The sequence below is a fragment of the Prosopis cineraria genome, unplaced genomic scaffold (assembly GCF_029017545.1).
Source record: "Prosopis cineraria cultivar Desert tree isolate PC_DT_omini unplaced genomic scaffold, ASM2901754v1 PC10, whole genome shotgun sequence".
Lineage (NCBI taxonomy): Eukaryota > Viridiplantae > Streptophyta > Magnoliopsida > Fabales > Fabaceae > Prosopis > Prosopis cineraria.
Genome location: NW_026555341.1, coordinates 2,318,576 through 2,335,393, shown reverse-complemented (window position 1 = coordinate 2,335,393; position 16,818 = coordinate 2,318,576). Strand labels below are relative to the sequence as shown.

The 16,818-nt window shown below is 35.4% G+C and overlaps 2 protein-coding genes across 2 annotated transcripts; both read right to left on the bottom strand.

Annotated features, from left to right (window-relative positions):
• Nucleotides 1-5,929: 5,929 nt before the first annotated feature.
• Nucleotides 5,930-8,002, bottom strand: LOC129322709 (UPF0496 protein At2g18630-like). The gene is made up of 2 exons (XM_054969044.1): nucleotides 7,661-8,002; nucleotides 5,930-7,290 (listed from the first exon to the last, which is right to left on the bottom strand). The coding sequence occupies exon 2, from the start codon at nucleotides 7,264-7,266 to the stop codon at nucleotides 6,133-6,135; it is 1,134 nt and encodes a 377-aa protein (XP_054825019.1). The 5' UTR covers nucleotides 7,267-7,290; nucleotides 7,661-8,002; the 3' UTR covers nucleotides 5,930-6,132.
• A 1,181-nt stretch (nucleotides 8,003-9,183) lies between these two features.
• Nucleotides 9,184-13,213, bottom strand: LOC129321736 (uncharacterized). The gene is made up of 4 exons (XM_054967629.1): nucleotides 13,023-13,213; nucleotides 10,901-11,524; nucleotides 10,335-10,510; nucleotides 9,184-9,985 (listed from the first exon to the last, which is right to left on the bottom strand). Exons 1-4 carry the CDS (start codon nucleotides 13,112-13,114, stop codon nucleotides 9,384-9,386), a joined length of 1,494 nt encoding a protein of 497 aa, XP_054823604.1. The 5' UTR covers nucleotides 13,115-13,213; the 3' UTR covers nucleotides 9,184-9,383.
• Between the last annotated feature and the right edge of the window lie 3,605 nt (nucleotides 13,214-16,818).

Genomic DNA, 16,818 nt, shown 5'->3' with positions numbered 1-16,818 from the left:
GCGGATTGGGTCTGGGACGCACCATACTTTGCATATGATAACCCAGTCCTCCCAAGTTAAATAATTCCCCAGGTTTAATTAAATTTCACCCGACACTATGGGAGGCAATAATAAAATGAAATTATAAAAGTTAAAATGGCGAGTGTCGAAAGTAATATGGAATGATCATGGGCCGTTTGGCCGAAAACAACAAAAAGCTCATGGGCCGGGATTAATAAAATCTGAAAGAACATAGAAAATAGTGCCACAAGACATGTGCAAGGGGAATATCGACGCCTGGATATCACGCAGACCACTCTTGGAAGGTGGAAGGTAGCATTATTTGTTGGAAGCTTTGGGAAGTCAGGAACCAACATATTTTTACTGATGCAGCAGCCTTCAATGTGAATACCCCCCCCTTTTTTTTATAGATATTAGAGCTTTAGTTACTCATGCTCTTAAAGTTTTCTCTACTTTAAAACCTGATGTAATTTGCTGTTCCCCCCTTGTAACTCCTGTACAGTTTTGTCATACAATCACTCTTTTCACTCAAAAATAAAATCAAATCTGAACGAATTAAGGTAGAGCTAGCAAAATGCATGCATGAAGGGGGTGAAATGAAACGAAGTGAAGACAGCGATAACGTTGGGGGGCCTCTGGGCTTTTATGAAATGGCATATTTAATTAGCGCCAGCGCTGGTTTTGTCGCTTTGTCAAAGAAGTCGAAATATCGTACGAATAAATCAGATATCGTGTATATTCAAATAATGGGCGCCACCCATCGTGTTGCTCCGTTATATGCTGTTCCCCCTCTCATCTCTCCTTGCATGTATACTCATATTTTTAAATTTGTGGACCTTGTCGCTCTTGCTTTGTGTAGCATCTATTCCATTCTCCTTCTTCTTAAATGGTGATCAGGATTTGCCATGAATTGTCGCCATCAGATCAGTTTTCCTGAAGATCGATCTTTTCTTATTTGCCATGAATCATGAATTCGGATTTGTCTTTTGTTCCTTCGTTTCATGCTACATATAAAACTTGAAACGCATGAATTACAAGGTCTCATATCTAGTTGATTAACTCTCCTTAAATCTAATTAACGTCGTCAGATTATGGACTGTAATGTAAACACCTTTTACTGAACTCGTTAAGAGGATGAAAAGGGAACCCGATTGACAAGAATATTCTGGAACTTCATCTTATCCTTGCCATTTGTATTCCTGCAACTCCCACTTTCATTACATGTATTTAAAACGGTGTCCCCTTTTAATTTTGGTCCAGAGTCCAGATCATACAAAGACGCCCTGTTTTCCTCTCTTATATATCCATCATGGGATCAAATTTCACATGTGTAATTTGTTCCCTTGAAATAAGGATGGCAAAAGGGTTCGGTGTTGTAATAATATTGAATGATCAGCTGCCCTGATATGGACTTGGATAAGCTTAGAGGTGGTCCTACCAGGTGCAGCGTTGGGACGGTGTACGTGTAAAACTGAAACATTAGTTTCATAAGACGTGCATGATTAATGCTATGGTTCTGTATCTGTTCATGACAGTTACTGGAAACTGATCCTTACCTTTCAAGGAAATTAATCCACACCCCCCCCCCTCAAATGTGCGTCCGTCTTCTCCATCTCCCTCCACATTTCCGAAATGCCCAAGCATGCATCGCCTTCAAACGCTTCAATCTAACTTCAATTTTTAATTATATAATATCATTCTGGTGAAATCATATACATAAAAGCGAGCGCGCGCGGTGTGCTGCCATGAAAAAAAGTTAAAGGATATGCCTACCGTGATGTATGCCCGATCGAGTAACGGCTTCAAATCCGAAACGAGTATAATAGAGTAGAGGGTAGTCTCAATTATTGTTGCTTTTTTGAGCTCAGTTATTGGTTCCTTTATTCGTGTATTTGCGTTGGATTGGATAAGCAGAAAGTGTTAAATAGTTTGGAGAGTGCTTCTTGTATTGATACAAGTAGGATCGGAATGAAGGGGGTGGGTTTCTTCCTTCTGCTTTTTTTTTTCTACTACCTTTTCATTACAAATTTAAACCATTTAAATTAAATCTATATTTTTTTAAATTATGAAATTTAATTTAACAATCAAATTTGTATTGATTTTTCCTTTTTTCTTCTTTGTAAAGAAGAAAATCTAATTCCGAAATAAAGGTTAGGTGGTACCTCTTTCTCTTTGAATTTAGAGCCTTAATATTTATTGTAAACTCAACGTTGATTTTTATACCTCACTTGTGGCTACAGCATGCTCCCTCTTCTAGATCACAATATAAAATATTTTTTAAAAATTTTATTTATTTTAAAATATAAAACATGAGATAACTTTTATATTTATTTTTTTAATTATACCCTCACTTTATTTATTATTCTTTTTAAAAAAATCATGCATTAAAATTTTAATTATTATTAAGCTCTTGTAGAGTGTATTTAATGATGGTATAAGTGAAAAGATGTGAACATTTTTAAGAATTTAAATTTTTAACTAACGTTATTCATAAATCATGAATTAATTAATTAGAACTTATATTCTAATGCAGAGTGTGTATTCTTTTATATTATGTTGTCCTCCCAAATTCCCATCTTCATTTATATTCGCGTTTTTTGGTTCTTTCCACCCATCAGAAATTTAGAATTAATGGAGCACACTCGCGATCAAAAAGAGAGATGCATGACAAAACAACTCATGCTTCTGAAAGATTAAGAAATGGCTCTTTGAATCATTGGACGTACTCTGATTTTCTAAAATTCGATTCACCTTAAGTTTGGTTTTAAATGATAATCCACTCTCCCGTATCGCATCTCGTTTTTCTCTGATTATGATCCTCTTCCTCCTCAATTTTCACGAACTCCTATTCTTTCAAATCTTCTCTTACATTAATTTGAAGGCTCGTGGCTGGGAAGCATACGTGGGAAATGCTGGTGAGTGTAGTGTTATGTGAAGGCTTGGCTCGGGGGATTTTTTGATGGACTGTGTTTGGCATGGCGTGTTATTATTGAATCTCACGGCTTGGTTGCTGTGATTATATGATCGCCGAGGAAAAGAGTGCACCTAATGCTCAGCTTGGAATGGAAAATTATGTTTTGTTTTTCGTTCTTTTTAAAATGGAGCAAGCATGTCGAATAACATGTCTCAATTCCTTCAAACAAATTGCATGAATAGGATCACTCGTCAATTCCTCGGTCTCAAATGAATCACTACTCCATTATATTGCTTGCTAAAATTAGGTGTGAAATGGTAACATCAAGAATACATCCTTTTTAATACCATTCAGGTAGCAAAATAAATCAAAGAGGGATAAATTCTTCTTGCAAAAGTCCCTTTTTTTTGGCAAACCTTATGTTAAGCAGGTTGGTGGTTCTATATATAAATATATATTTCAAATACTGTGATCCTATCTTATATTTTTAGTTTATACCATGACAATTTTTTTAAAAATTAATTTCATTTTGTTGTTATTGGAATTTTTTTTTTTACAATATTTTGATGAAAATCATTATTCGTCTCACAGTAACTTCCCCTTCAATTTTTTCCCATGTCTTTTTAAAAAATATAGAGAATAAATTCTGGTCAAGTTCAAATCCTTTCTTTGACGTTTTTTGGACAGACACCCAAGAAGTTAGTTGCTACTGCGCCCCAATTTAAGCTTCCATTGTCATCGCCTCTCGCCATCTGGGCACTGTGAGGCCAAAAAGGTATGAAGAAATGAAGACCTAAACGCTGAATTGAGAAATCTTCATTGGAAAGTAGAGTTCCACTATGCGCCCCGCAAGCAGAACATGGTGGCTGATTATCTTGCCTGAGTACGATTCAGAAGATCTATGCTTTATAACGTGGCTCCTCCTGTTTTGAGGAATCTAGTTCATAACGAGTGTTTCGGATTGCAATCCCAACTTAGTCCTTTTTTTTTTTTTTTTGGTATCACCTTCTTCTGTATCAAAAACATAGAAGCCGAAATATGGGTATTTTGTGTATATTAAATGAGGAGCATCTTAGATTCATTCCCCATCTTGACGGACCCAAAAATTTTAGAATGTTAAGGCAACATATATATATTTACATATGTTTTGTGGGAGCTTAGAACTAATAATGTTAAATTTTAAAATTATTGATATGCATTATGCATATGCACTTGAACAAAATGATTTTTTTTTTTTTTGTAGGGGCACTTGCCCCCTCATTAGTGTGCTTAGGTACGTGGCATCTACAAATACAGAGCAAAATAGGTTGTACAAGTTAACACGTTTCATGTTCGTGATCCGTAAGAGCTGTGTTCAATGTGTTGATGAAAGTGTTCGTGAGCACCATTTTCATGAACCCACAAGCTCTTGACGTCCAATAGGTTCTACAAAAGTGTACCTCGTGGTAAATCTCCCTATCTGCAACCTCGTGAGAGTTCTTTTTAATGTTGCTTTTGTGAAGAAAAGAATGTAGAAAGGATATCAATTAGGTCTTAAAATAGAGTTAATGATAGTTAAGTTGTCGATAAATTTTTTTAAAAAGTAAATTAAAAATATCAATATAAAAAATTATAAATCCAAAAATTTCAATTGAAATTAAATATTTAAATATTAAATGTAACGTTTATATTATAATAAAAAATTTTATTTATAATTGTTTGAATTGATATTTATAATTTAATTTTTAAAAAAAATCAGTGTCATTAATTCAATATGTTGAGATTTAGCTGTCATTCTCAATCATTGCCGCTTTATGATAGACAGATATAATAAGGTCCTCATTAGGGCTGTGCAATAGTCTTCCAATCTTGTCTGGTCCAGTCCAACTCTAGATGATTTCAGTCTTATTCGGTCCGTATAGACACTGATCTTTCAGAACTAAAAAGACTGAAAAGACCAGACTATTTCTTCGGGTTAGACAAGACAAGAGACTAGGCATCCTAACCACTTGGTTCAGTCTAGTCCTATTAATTTTTTTATTATAATTATAATTAACTTATTTTTGACAAATGTTTGAAGTGTAATTAATACTAAAGGGATGATTGTATGAAGATTTGCTGAGTTTGTTTCTAAATTATTGTTATAATGTAGTGTTGTTAAATTTTATTGAGTATTGTTTTTGTTAAAGTTATAAATTTAAATCATTTGAACTATAACAAAAATATTTTTTTCTTATTGTTAGAAATTATTATGGATTTATTATTATTGTAAGTATTTTTACTATCTTAATTGAGTTTATTATATTGAAATGGATTATTGCCTCTCATAGAATAAAAAAGGGGAAAAAAAAAAGCTAAGTGAGTACTGAACTGATAAAATCAATCTCCCAGTCTTATGGACCACATTCGATCTTGTTAATATTCAAGTTATCACTGGACAAAATCAGAATGTGAGTTGCCTAACCTAGTCATTTTCATGAAAGAGACTGAACTTCAGGTTATGATGAAATTCAATGCCATCATGTTTTTTGTGCAGCCCCAGTCCCCATGAGGCCGAAGTCGTCCAGCAAATGAAAACCAGAGTCTCCTTCAATAATCGATTGCTAGCCCTTGTCATCACGTAGCTATCCGGGATAAAAATAACCACTATTCAAGCAATTTAGGAAATAAAACAAAATTCCAATCCCCAAAGCAAAACCTTGATAGAAAAAAACTCAGCTAATCAAATAATCTGTAGCGTCCTGATCACAAATTCCCACAACCATGAAGGATTCACAATGAGAGTTCTGCATGTGAGGTGAGGATCACTCTTTTTCAGTGAAATAAATGAAAATCCCCATGACTTTTCTATCAATGTTTTCGCAGGTAGCCTCTACTTTTTCTGGGAGGGAGGGATTGTGGGCAGAGGGTCGAAACCAATAGTGATTTAGGGTCTACCAGCCCAGACAGGTAATTGGATACTTTTGACAAGTAAAGCTGCAAAAATAACAATCATCATCAAGCACAAAATAACGGGAAGCTCCTAAACCGCAAATATTGTGATTACAAGTGTATATATATATATTCTCAAAAGATCCATACATACTGTCAAGTATAGAAATGATATGCACAAGTACCATCCCCGTATTTCCTTTTCAAGCACCTCAATTTATAATCCGGGTGTTTAATCAGCAAGTCTAAAATGGTCCAAAATAAAAGGCTAACAATAAAAAGCCATCAATAAACTCAGCTAAGAACTCTCAACTTGGAGGTTTTATTATCTTCTGTATAACCACCGTCCTCGCTTTTCTTATCTCCCGACTACATCTATCAGCATGCTCACTCAAAGTATCAATACTATCGGAAAAAAGTTCCATCTGCTTCTTGATCTCATCTATTGCAGGATCTACAGCATCCTCATCCTTGAGAGCAAAATCAGCATTATGCAACAGTGATTTAATCTTTATTTCCAAGTTGTTGACAAGAGACCGAATGCTATCCAAGTCCTGCAATGTGATATAGGTACGGAACTCCATTGAGCTGAGCACTTCCCTTTGGCTTTGCAGAGCTTTTTCATATCCCTGGAATAGTGAATTACACCATTTTCCTACTGAGCCTATCGGAACAGCCAATGCACCAACCAAAGCTGTTACAATAGGAGGTGCAGCAATAGCAACTGCCACCACCGAGAAAATCAACACAGAAACGAATGCAGTCAAAAAAATAGCATTTGACACCCTCCTCCATGTCTTGAGGGATTTCAGTTTCTTATCAAGTTTTCTCTTCCTGGATTGCAGTTTCTCCAACATTGATACCTGCTTAGCATAAACCGATTGAAACATCGAGTAAAATTCTTCCGTGAAGGGGTCTCCAGCGTCATTAAATTTCTTCAGCAGCTGCAATGTCTTTATATACCTCACCCCTTCCACCCCATTTTCGATCTCTTGCTCAAAATTGTTGAGTGCTAACTTAATTGTTACCTGGTTTTCACGTGCCCGTCTCAAGCAATTATTAAGTTCATTACAGAAATCCAATGTCTGAAGGCTATTTTCAAAAAATTCGTCAACCAAGGAGGAAAGGCCTTCGTTCTTCAATATATCGTTCTTGCATGCCAGAAAGATTCTGACTACTTCCTCGTGATTTTCTAACAGAGCATCAGTCACTTCTCTCAGAGAATCAAAAGATAACGAGCGAACCTGAACCCCATTGGCAAGAGAGTTGATCACCCTATTTGTGCGCTCTTGAATGGTGGCGTCGAAGGATTGCAAGTTCGGGTCGGCCATACATGCAGTTTCGTACGAGTGCAAATCAGCCGCGAAGTGGGAATTGGTGCCCATTCTGATAGGTAAAGGAACATCAGCTTTACTCGTCTTACTGGATTGCCCTCCCATCATGACGATTTTGGTGATAATTGGGAGCTGCGAAGCACAAAAAGATAACGCCCAACTTGTAAGGTATAATCTAGAAAGGGATGCGCAAATGTAAAACTCGGATTCACATTTTCCTCTCTCTTCCTCAAAATAGACTCGAATTTCAGTAATTTTTCATCTCTCTTCCTCAAAGCAACTAAGAATAGACCCGAATTTCAGGAAATACGTCCCCAAAATATGAACTTTTCAAGAATGGAAAAGACTCGGATCTGTGAGAAGCTTGTGAAATAAGTAGATAATTTGACTTGGGGTAGATCTAAGGAACCGATCGAAAGGCAATGTGATACTTCACTAGGGGAGAAGAAACGGGCACAGACCAATATAAAGTGAAACAGCCCAAATCAAAAGGTATAATTACCTGGAATGAAGATTAAGATGAAATATCAGGATAAACTGAAAGGCGTGAATTGAAGTAAAACAGCGGTAGCGAGGGCAAGTAGCTGGTTTGGTGGGAATCCGAGATGAACAAAATCCCCGATTACGAACAAATCATGGAAATCGATGACTTGTTGCTGAAGTCCAAGCAACCGATTTGGAAGCCGACGCTGAGGTACGGAGTCGGAGGGAGAGTTTTTCCCAATAATAGCGTCGAGCGGACGCCAAGCCGCGAAAGTTCGAGGAAGGAAGAAGGGAGAAGGAAAATGGGAGAAAATGTTTAGTCGTTGACTGACGCCCGCTTGTTTGTTTGTTTCTTTGTTTTCCCCCTGCTGCTCCCCTTAATTTCGATTATTTCCATGTAATCAAATAAAGTTGGTTGGACTTGGAGCCATTTTGTCATTGTGGGCATTATTATTATAATTAATATATATATATATATATATATATATATATAAAGCAATCGCTTTTTAATATATAGGCCATGACGACACCCCATGAAATTAATAGCAAACTATAGTTCGATCTCACACGTATGATGCCAAGTCATGAGTTCAACTAAGACAAATGAAAGTTCTATGAAGTCGATTACTCTATCCATTTGAATAAGATTTTCATCACCTTCCTCTTTGAGAGTTTTTCGGAGACTCAGCCAAGTATCCACGTTGCCTGGTCCTCGAAACTCATAAGCCAGGGGCGAATAGGGTTTGGGCCTTCGGGGCTTTACTTTTCCAGTCGCAAAAAATATTTTGATGACATTTGATTCAATGTATTATTATTATTATTATTATTATTATTATTATTATTATTATTATTATTATTATTATTATCTAACAAGTAATAATATTTATCACTATAAACTAAGTACTTAAAAATTATTTTTTCCTTTCATCTTTTAAATTTTTTGTATCAAAGGTATTGAACAGTGATGTAAGATTTTCTAAAGTCTAAAAATCTTCTAAAAGAACATTTTAAATAAACTCCATCTATTGTATTTTTTTTAAGTTAACGAATGTTTAAAAATATAAAATATTTTTAATTATTTTGAGTATAATTATTATTTTTTTAAAAAAAATATTCTTATTAAATAAATAATTTTATATTTATTTTAGAATGAAATATTTTATTAAATAAAAATAAATATAAAAAAATAGAATTATTTTAAAAAAATAATTATTTTATTAAAAATAAAATTTAATTAAAAATATTTTATATTTTTTAATGGTGAGAACATATAACGTTCCAAAATGTGAGTGTGTAGTTTGAATGTTCTAACAAACAGTTCAATATTAAATCTTAATAATGAATCCGAACTGCCAACTGAGCCCGTTATAGTACGGTGGTAAGTATTCCGGCTTGTCAAGCTGGCGACCCAGGTTCGATTCTCGGAACAGCAATCAAAACTTTGGCCCCACAACATTCTAGTAATTTCTTTTGTTCACGTATGGTTTTCAAGTTTTTGGGAGAAAAGCAGATCACTGAAGAGAAGAAACAGACCTCACGATATTCTGATGTGTAAAGAATGCATTAAATTTGTCTGAGGAATCGTGTAAGCCTCACAATGAAGGAGCCATTAAACTGTCATCAACAAAAATCCTTGAATCGCAACAAAATGAGGATCATTCCTTTCAATCAGCTTCCAAAACCACGGATATATTGAGAAAAGTGGAAAGAGGAAACACAACTCAATAGAAGAAACAAACTCTTTATGTCATCTCGGACTCTTTCACAACGGTGAGCATTCTAACTCTCTCACGGTCTCGCTTAAAAATATAATATAACGGCGTGTAACACAAACAGCACAATCCAAATGGAACAGCCATCATGGAAAGAAGGCCCTTGGACAATGCAAGAGCCTCCGGAGCAGATCCTTTAGCAAAATCAACAGACTTAGAGTCGTACCCAAACAACTTCTCAGAAAGAATGCCCACCAAGGGAGCTGCAACTGAAGAAAATGATCCCTCAAAAGCACGATCAAATGCATAGATCATGGTCCGGTGTTTAACAGGGACCACTTCTGCAAACATTGGAGCATTGGCAGCTGTAGCGTTCCAGCTTATACATAGACCCATTATCAAGAGAGTGATGGCAAAGATGGCAAAGCTGCTTACGGACTGAGGGATCACCTTCAGAAGAAACCAGGAGAATGGAATACCCATAAAGGCACTGAATTGTGCACACATGATACGCCCAGAATAGGGATAGACACGAGACAGCTTATCAGCTATTGATCCACCGATAAAAGATCCCACAGCACATCCAATAGCAAAGAGACTAAGGAGCGTTGCTGAACTGTTATGATCAAAACCTGCAAAATCAATCAAGCCATCAAATATCGTTTTAGTTGGGTCACCTTTCCAACTATTTTGAAGCGTCCACGGGAAAAAAAAGAAGACAAATGTTCAATTTGGTAATGTTAGATTAGTTCGCTTTATTGGGCTAGAGCCTCTCTCAGAAGTCAGAACTCCTGGGTTTAACAACTTCCTGTGGACTGCCGTGCCTATATAATTGATGCAATTGCTCTAAGCCTCAAACCATGTGCAACTTCGGGAAACTACAGTTAACATTCTTACAGCTCGAGATTCTGGTGCAGTAATAGGATCTTAATCCTAAAAGATATTACAAAGATATTGTAATGAAGATGCCTTTGTGCTCACCTATCAGTTCGAACCACATTGTGAAGAATACCATGGCAGTCCATGGCAGTGACCCAACAATACCCTGTAAAACAATGATTTGAAATGTTTGCACTTTCATCACAGCTTTCATCGCAGCCCAGGATTCCATCCAAATTGAAGCTGCGCCAGCATTGCCCTTCTCCATAAGTTCATCCCTGCTTCATACATGCAGCCGATTTACCAACTATTGCAAAATCAAAGAAAAACGATGCATTTAGTTGTTTGTATATTTATTGCACTGGAGGATGAAAATAATAATACAGACAACATATACAGATCTACAAGGCAAAATGAATCAAAAAGTTGTTCCACTGCTACATGAATTTGACCGTTCTCTTCTATTTCTACAACAATGACTCGTATAACAAGTGCAAGTTTTCAGGAGAAAAAAAAGGGCAAATATAACTATGTTAACTGTCATAATATTTATACTATCATCTGAAATGTAATTTTCACGGATTTGAGAAAGAAGATAACAGTCCATGCAAACATAATGTAATATGACCATTTGAGTGGATTACACTGTCAACTGAAAATGGTATTACCTATCGGAACTTTCACTAGCATCAGAAGCCGTGATATTTCTTTTTCTTGGATCAACCACATATATTAAAACCAGGAATCCAATTAATCCACTCAAAGATGCCATTAAAATGAAGGCACATCGCCATCCTGGTATGCCCCAAAATTGCTGCCCAGCCATGACTGTAGCCAAAACACCACCTCCTATGCCTCCTACGGTACCAATAAGGCTCAGTAATCCAAACCCAGTTCCCCTCACAGCTTCACTGTAGCTATCGGCTATGAAAGATTGGAGTGCTGGAATCACAATCGCCAAACCAAAGCCATTTACTGCCCTCCAGAATGCAACCTGCAGAAAATCATGGCTGACACCCACAGCAGCAGTTGATAAAGCCCAGCAGAAAGTGCCCATGGCAAGAATTGTGGGCCGATCATGATTTAGAACAAGTATACCTGCCAGGGGAGATGACAATCCCTGCACAAAGTTCCTTATAAATGTGAGGTACCCCAGATCAGATGGCCCAGCATTAAACGCTTCACTGACTTCTTTGTAAACAGATGGAAGGAGATTTTCATCAGCACGCTCCATAATGGCAGCCAAGTTGATAAGAATAAGAGAGAGTGAGATGCCAAAGATCTGTATTGTTCTGTCAGGAAAGAAGGTATGGACAAGATAAGAGCTACTGTTAATGCAGCGAAAGAAACTATTATCCCAGAACATAAGAGGAAATGTGAAAGAAATTCAACAAGTAAACTATTGCAGCGGATCACTGTTTCACATCAGGCACAGAAAGAAAGAAAGGAGAAAATAACAGAACAGCATGTAAAATTAGATGAAGGTAGTATAGTGCAGGACTAGGACCTGATTTTCATAAAAAACGTAAAAAAAAAATGTTTAGGAAATATTCAAGTTAATGAATTGACTAAACCCTTTTATGTCTTAATTTAGTTTATTCCAAACTCTATAGCCAGCAGTCATTTCTCTGTATGATTAGGGGAGGAAATTTTTTGTCAATCGCTACAAATGAGATTGATTCTTTGCAAAATTACTGATATTAGCTTCCCATCATACGATGTGTTTGTCCCACTCAAGAACTCCATGTAAGAGAATGTTAAATTGAAACAAATTTTCGTAAACTAACTTTAAAGAACGAATCCCTGTCTCTTTCTGGCACAGTAGAATTGATGAGATGTCACCCGTAAGCAGAAAACCCTAACACTGCCATTTCAACCTTAAAATGATTTCGACATCTACAGAAAAAGACCAATCTCCTAGGGATAATTGATAACTACAGAAAGTACAGTTATAACCACGATATCTGGCTTAACCACTATTGGTATCCCAGGCGGGGAAAGTTTTAGAACTTAGGCTTCAGGTAGGTAAACTGATTTCGCCGTCGAAAAAGATTTAGCAAACTGTCCTTCATGGAATTTGAGAAGAGTAAATGGATTATCAGGCCAGAGGTAAATGAAGAGAAAGACAAGTCGAACACTGGCGAATTGTGAAATTGGTTTTCCTGATTACATTGCCTCGTTGCTCTAATTTGATGTTTTGAATTGAACCTGTTTTTGTTTCGCAAGGCTGTAGCTTTTCATAACGATAGTATCCCCACATAAAAGACTGAAATTTATGAACGGATGTTCATGTTTTCCAATGGGTATAATTCTCCTAGTCCAAAAGCTACTTATTGGTCCGCACGGATGACATAGAATGTATAAAAAAGCTTAATCCGTGAGGAGGCGTTATACTTCTGCCCGTTGACCTTGGGCAAAAACTTGTTTTAAAATTAACAAATGTTATCACCAGGTTGATACAAGATTCTTTCGATTCCGCTGCATCTGGTAAAATGATCCTCTTGAATACTGGATTCCGTTTGTTAATAATGAGTTAAAGATCCGCATATTTCAAAAGCGGAAGCCATGAATAGCATTAGAAACAAGGAAAGGCTAGAGAGGATGCACGATTATCTTCAGCAAAAGGTGTAAATATAGCAGAAAGTCGAACCAAAAAGGAAAAGGTTGCGATATGAAGCACAGATATGGAAATAAGAGATGATTTCTCCATGAAAAGGTCGGGGGGGAAACAGAAAGAGAGAGAAAGAGCATCCAGAAATCAGAGAAGTTGAATTTGTAAGAAAAACTCACTTCATGGTTACTGAATGTCTGAGACCGTAAATCGGAAGAATGGATCGAAGAAAAACGCCGCCGCCATGTCTAGGAGTCCGAGTGAGACGCATCGGGAAGTGTTTGTGTTCAAGACCCAGCGCCAATGGCGGATCTCTCACTCCGCCTTGTATTTTGGCGCTTTGCCGTGTAAACTGTCAGCAATATTATTTTAAAACAAAAAATGAAAATAAAAAAAGCAAATATTTACGCACAATCTGCACACGGCACAGAAAATGGGTAAATCGGAGATAAACAAGGGCGAGAAAGGAAAGAAGTGGAAAGCGCGTCACTAACGGTCAACAGATAGAATTTGACCAGAAAACAAAAGGTCAACAGATCGAAGTCTGGACTGTGTAGAATAGGCAGGGCTGACGACTTATTTAAACTTATTTTTATAAAAATTTAAATTTTAAAAATGAAATTTTTTTTGAAGTAATTGACCTCTAAACTTAACCATGATAAGCCATTAAAAAAAAAAAGACTTCAGTGATCAACCAAGTTGGTTTTATTTTATTTCATTTTTTACATTGGCCCCAAAATGCACCATTTGAGCTTCTTAAAGAAATGCTAAAGTGCCAGACGGCTAAACCCCAGACACTCTGAATTCAGCCTCTCGCTTGAGAAGTCGACTCCCCTGGGTTGTCATTTGAAGTCGGGTCATGTTTCAAGGATTGGCGGCATGTTAAATCAGGACCAATTTCATTAGTGCTGTAATGAATGGCTTTCTATTTTTATTTTTTATATATCTTTTAGACTTCTCAGTTCTCAATTCTAAATCTCATTTACGGTGAGGATATTGAATTTGTTTGATTTATTTTGAGTTTTAAATTATTTAATTAATTTATAATAATATAATTTTGAATTTAATATATTTTAAAAAAACAATCTTATGGCCCGACTCTAAATTTTTTGAATAAAAATAAAGCCTCAAAAAAATGAATAATTTTTTAAAAACTAAGCTTTAGTACTTGGTCCTATAAGGGTCATAAGAGCCAGGCTCTTATAAGTCAAGCTCTTCTGTTTTTTAACTCTAATACTGCATGCTACTGTGATCCTCATGAGTTGCGATAATGTGGGTTTTATGTATCTGATGATGAGTCTTGATGCCATTACGGGTTCTCTCACCTAAGTAGTTCCCCTTAAATTTCAATTGTAATTTTGTTTTTTCTACTCTAACATTAAGCTTGATTAAATTTAGGTCTGTTATGACGTACAGAAATGTGTTTGGTGTAATATTAAGCAATGAAATGGCATGCGAAAAAGAATATTGAAATAAAAACTTTAAAATAAAAATATTATTGCCCTCCAAATATAACAGACTACTCTACAAGGACAAAAAATTGTATTTAGGAGTAAACATAATCGCACTCAAAACTTGTTTATAATAGGTATATATATATAGAGAGAGAGAGAGAGAGATTATATATACATGTTGTTACTTTCTTTTAATGATGTGGGTGAAATTGCATTCTCTTCTAATCCCACGTGTTTAAATTTAAATTACTCTTACTTATACTTAGAAGTTAGTAACACATAATTAGTTGTTTAAATTTAAATTACTCTTACTTATACTTAGAAGTTATTAAAACATAATTACTTGTTTTAAGTTATTGTTGCCATCATATTCATTTTTAGGAAAAATGGGACTTCACTGGTCAAAAAATTACACCGAGACAAACGTTGTAAGCAACAACAGACGCAATGTAGGAGTCAGACTGTACAAAAAAATGATTATCAATTTCATTCATTTTCGAGACTTGAATGATAAATGGACCATTTGTTTTCCAAGATTTGGACCATTTTTTTTTTTTTAAGTCATTGACTAGTTATTGGCAGAAGCCTGGCGATGGATATGTCCTTTAATTCTCTGGGCTAGGCTTATTTTAGCTTGTGGGCTTTCAGGTAAATAACACAAAATAAGACTGCTGAAAAGTAGGCACAGTTTCGGTTTTGGACAATTACCAGACCCAATTTTGGGCTTTTTTTTTGGTCTCTTTCAAGTTTCTTTTTTTGTTATGTCATCGTCTTCTCTGAGCGCGAACAACTTGAACGATGCATAATTTGTGACTTAGACTATATATGGACATACCGATATATTGTTTGTGATCCAAAATGAAATAAAAGGAGAAATGTCTATCGTGTTATAAATGAAAAATATTTTTGCATATATATATTTTTTATTTAATTTATTTTTTAAAAATCATTTTGTGTTTTCGTTTAGGTTGTAATGTACGGACGGCTCCCTATAAAATTTATTTTCCTGAAAAAAATATGGTCCCCTTTGCGTATTAAAATAAAATGAATTAAAAAATAAAATAAAAAAGATGACCAAAGAAAATAAGTGAGTGTATTCATAAATGAAAGAGATATGTAATTTAGTTCATGGTTGAGAATCATGATTTATGAGATCCTTGAAGGATGTATTGATTTTCACATTTGTAATATATATTAATGAGTTTTATTATGCTTATCACAAGGGAATAGTAATTTAGTTTTTTTTGATGTTTTACTTCATTTCATTCTATTCATTTCTAATAGCCAAATAGGACCTATATATTTTTCTTTGGAATGATAATGATAAAATTACTATGTAGTCCTACAAAACCTATCTAATTACTTTTGAGTCTCTTGAAATGAACAAACAATCTTAAATCCCCAGGTCCTCTTGTAAATAATTTTTATTCCCAGTTACACGACTAACCTCATACCACACCCTCCTTCTTAAGTCCCTAGCTAAATCTTGATGAATGAATTAATGAGGGAGGGATGGTTGGTCGAAAACAATGAAGGAGGGAGGAGTGAGTTTAGAGTTTTTATTTCTATTAGTCAAAGTTTAGTCTTTTATTTTTTGAGAAAGCACAACTTTGTGCCCTTGTACTTTGCTCTAATTTTATTATAGATCCTTATATTTTTTTGACGTTCTTAGATAAAAAAGTATGAGTACAGGAATTTATAGTAAAACTCAAGCAAAATACACAGACTTAGAGTTATATTTTTCCTTTTTTTTTTTTAAGGTTGAACTTAAAAAAAATTAAAATGGCTTAAAAGGCTAGCCTTTTTTATTTTTGTGCTTGAAAAAGTATGGACTTTTAAGTTTGAATCACAATTTCTTATATTAAAATAGTGGCTTAATCCTAGTTATTTTTTAATTTTAAAAAGTCAACTTAATAAGCTTTGTCATAATTGACAGTTCTACACTTTGATGTTAGAGTTTATGCTCAACTTGCCAACTCGCAAAAATAAGTGAATGGGTTCATTTCTATGCGAGTCAATTTTAGCTTGCCTTTACATAATTTGAACTTGATGCGGGCTAACTCATAGGTTAGCTCGCTTATTATTAAAAAAGGGATAGAGACTCACAAAAGCCTTGTGCTCGACCATTTTTGTCACAAACTCACAGACATAGTAACCTTTGATCTTAATCTTTACTCTCTCTATCCTTCATATAGTCTCGATCTCTTGCTCACAAGTCATTGTTGTTGGTCAATTGATCACAACATGGTTCAGGCTCACCATAATAGTCACCCTTACGGCCTTATCCTTTGGCCGACCTTCTTCGAGTTCAAGTACTCTCTCTCAATCTCTACTCTCTCACACTATCAAGGTCACAAACTCACAGCTCACTAGTTGCAGTCACCTTTACCCTTCAGCCTCCTCCTCTTCCTCCTTCGAGTTTGAGTCTCTCTCAATCTCTCTCATAATCTCACTCTTAAAAAATAGTTTGAGTCCATTGATTAGCATTAGATAAATTCACTTACTTCCCAAAAAATGTGTC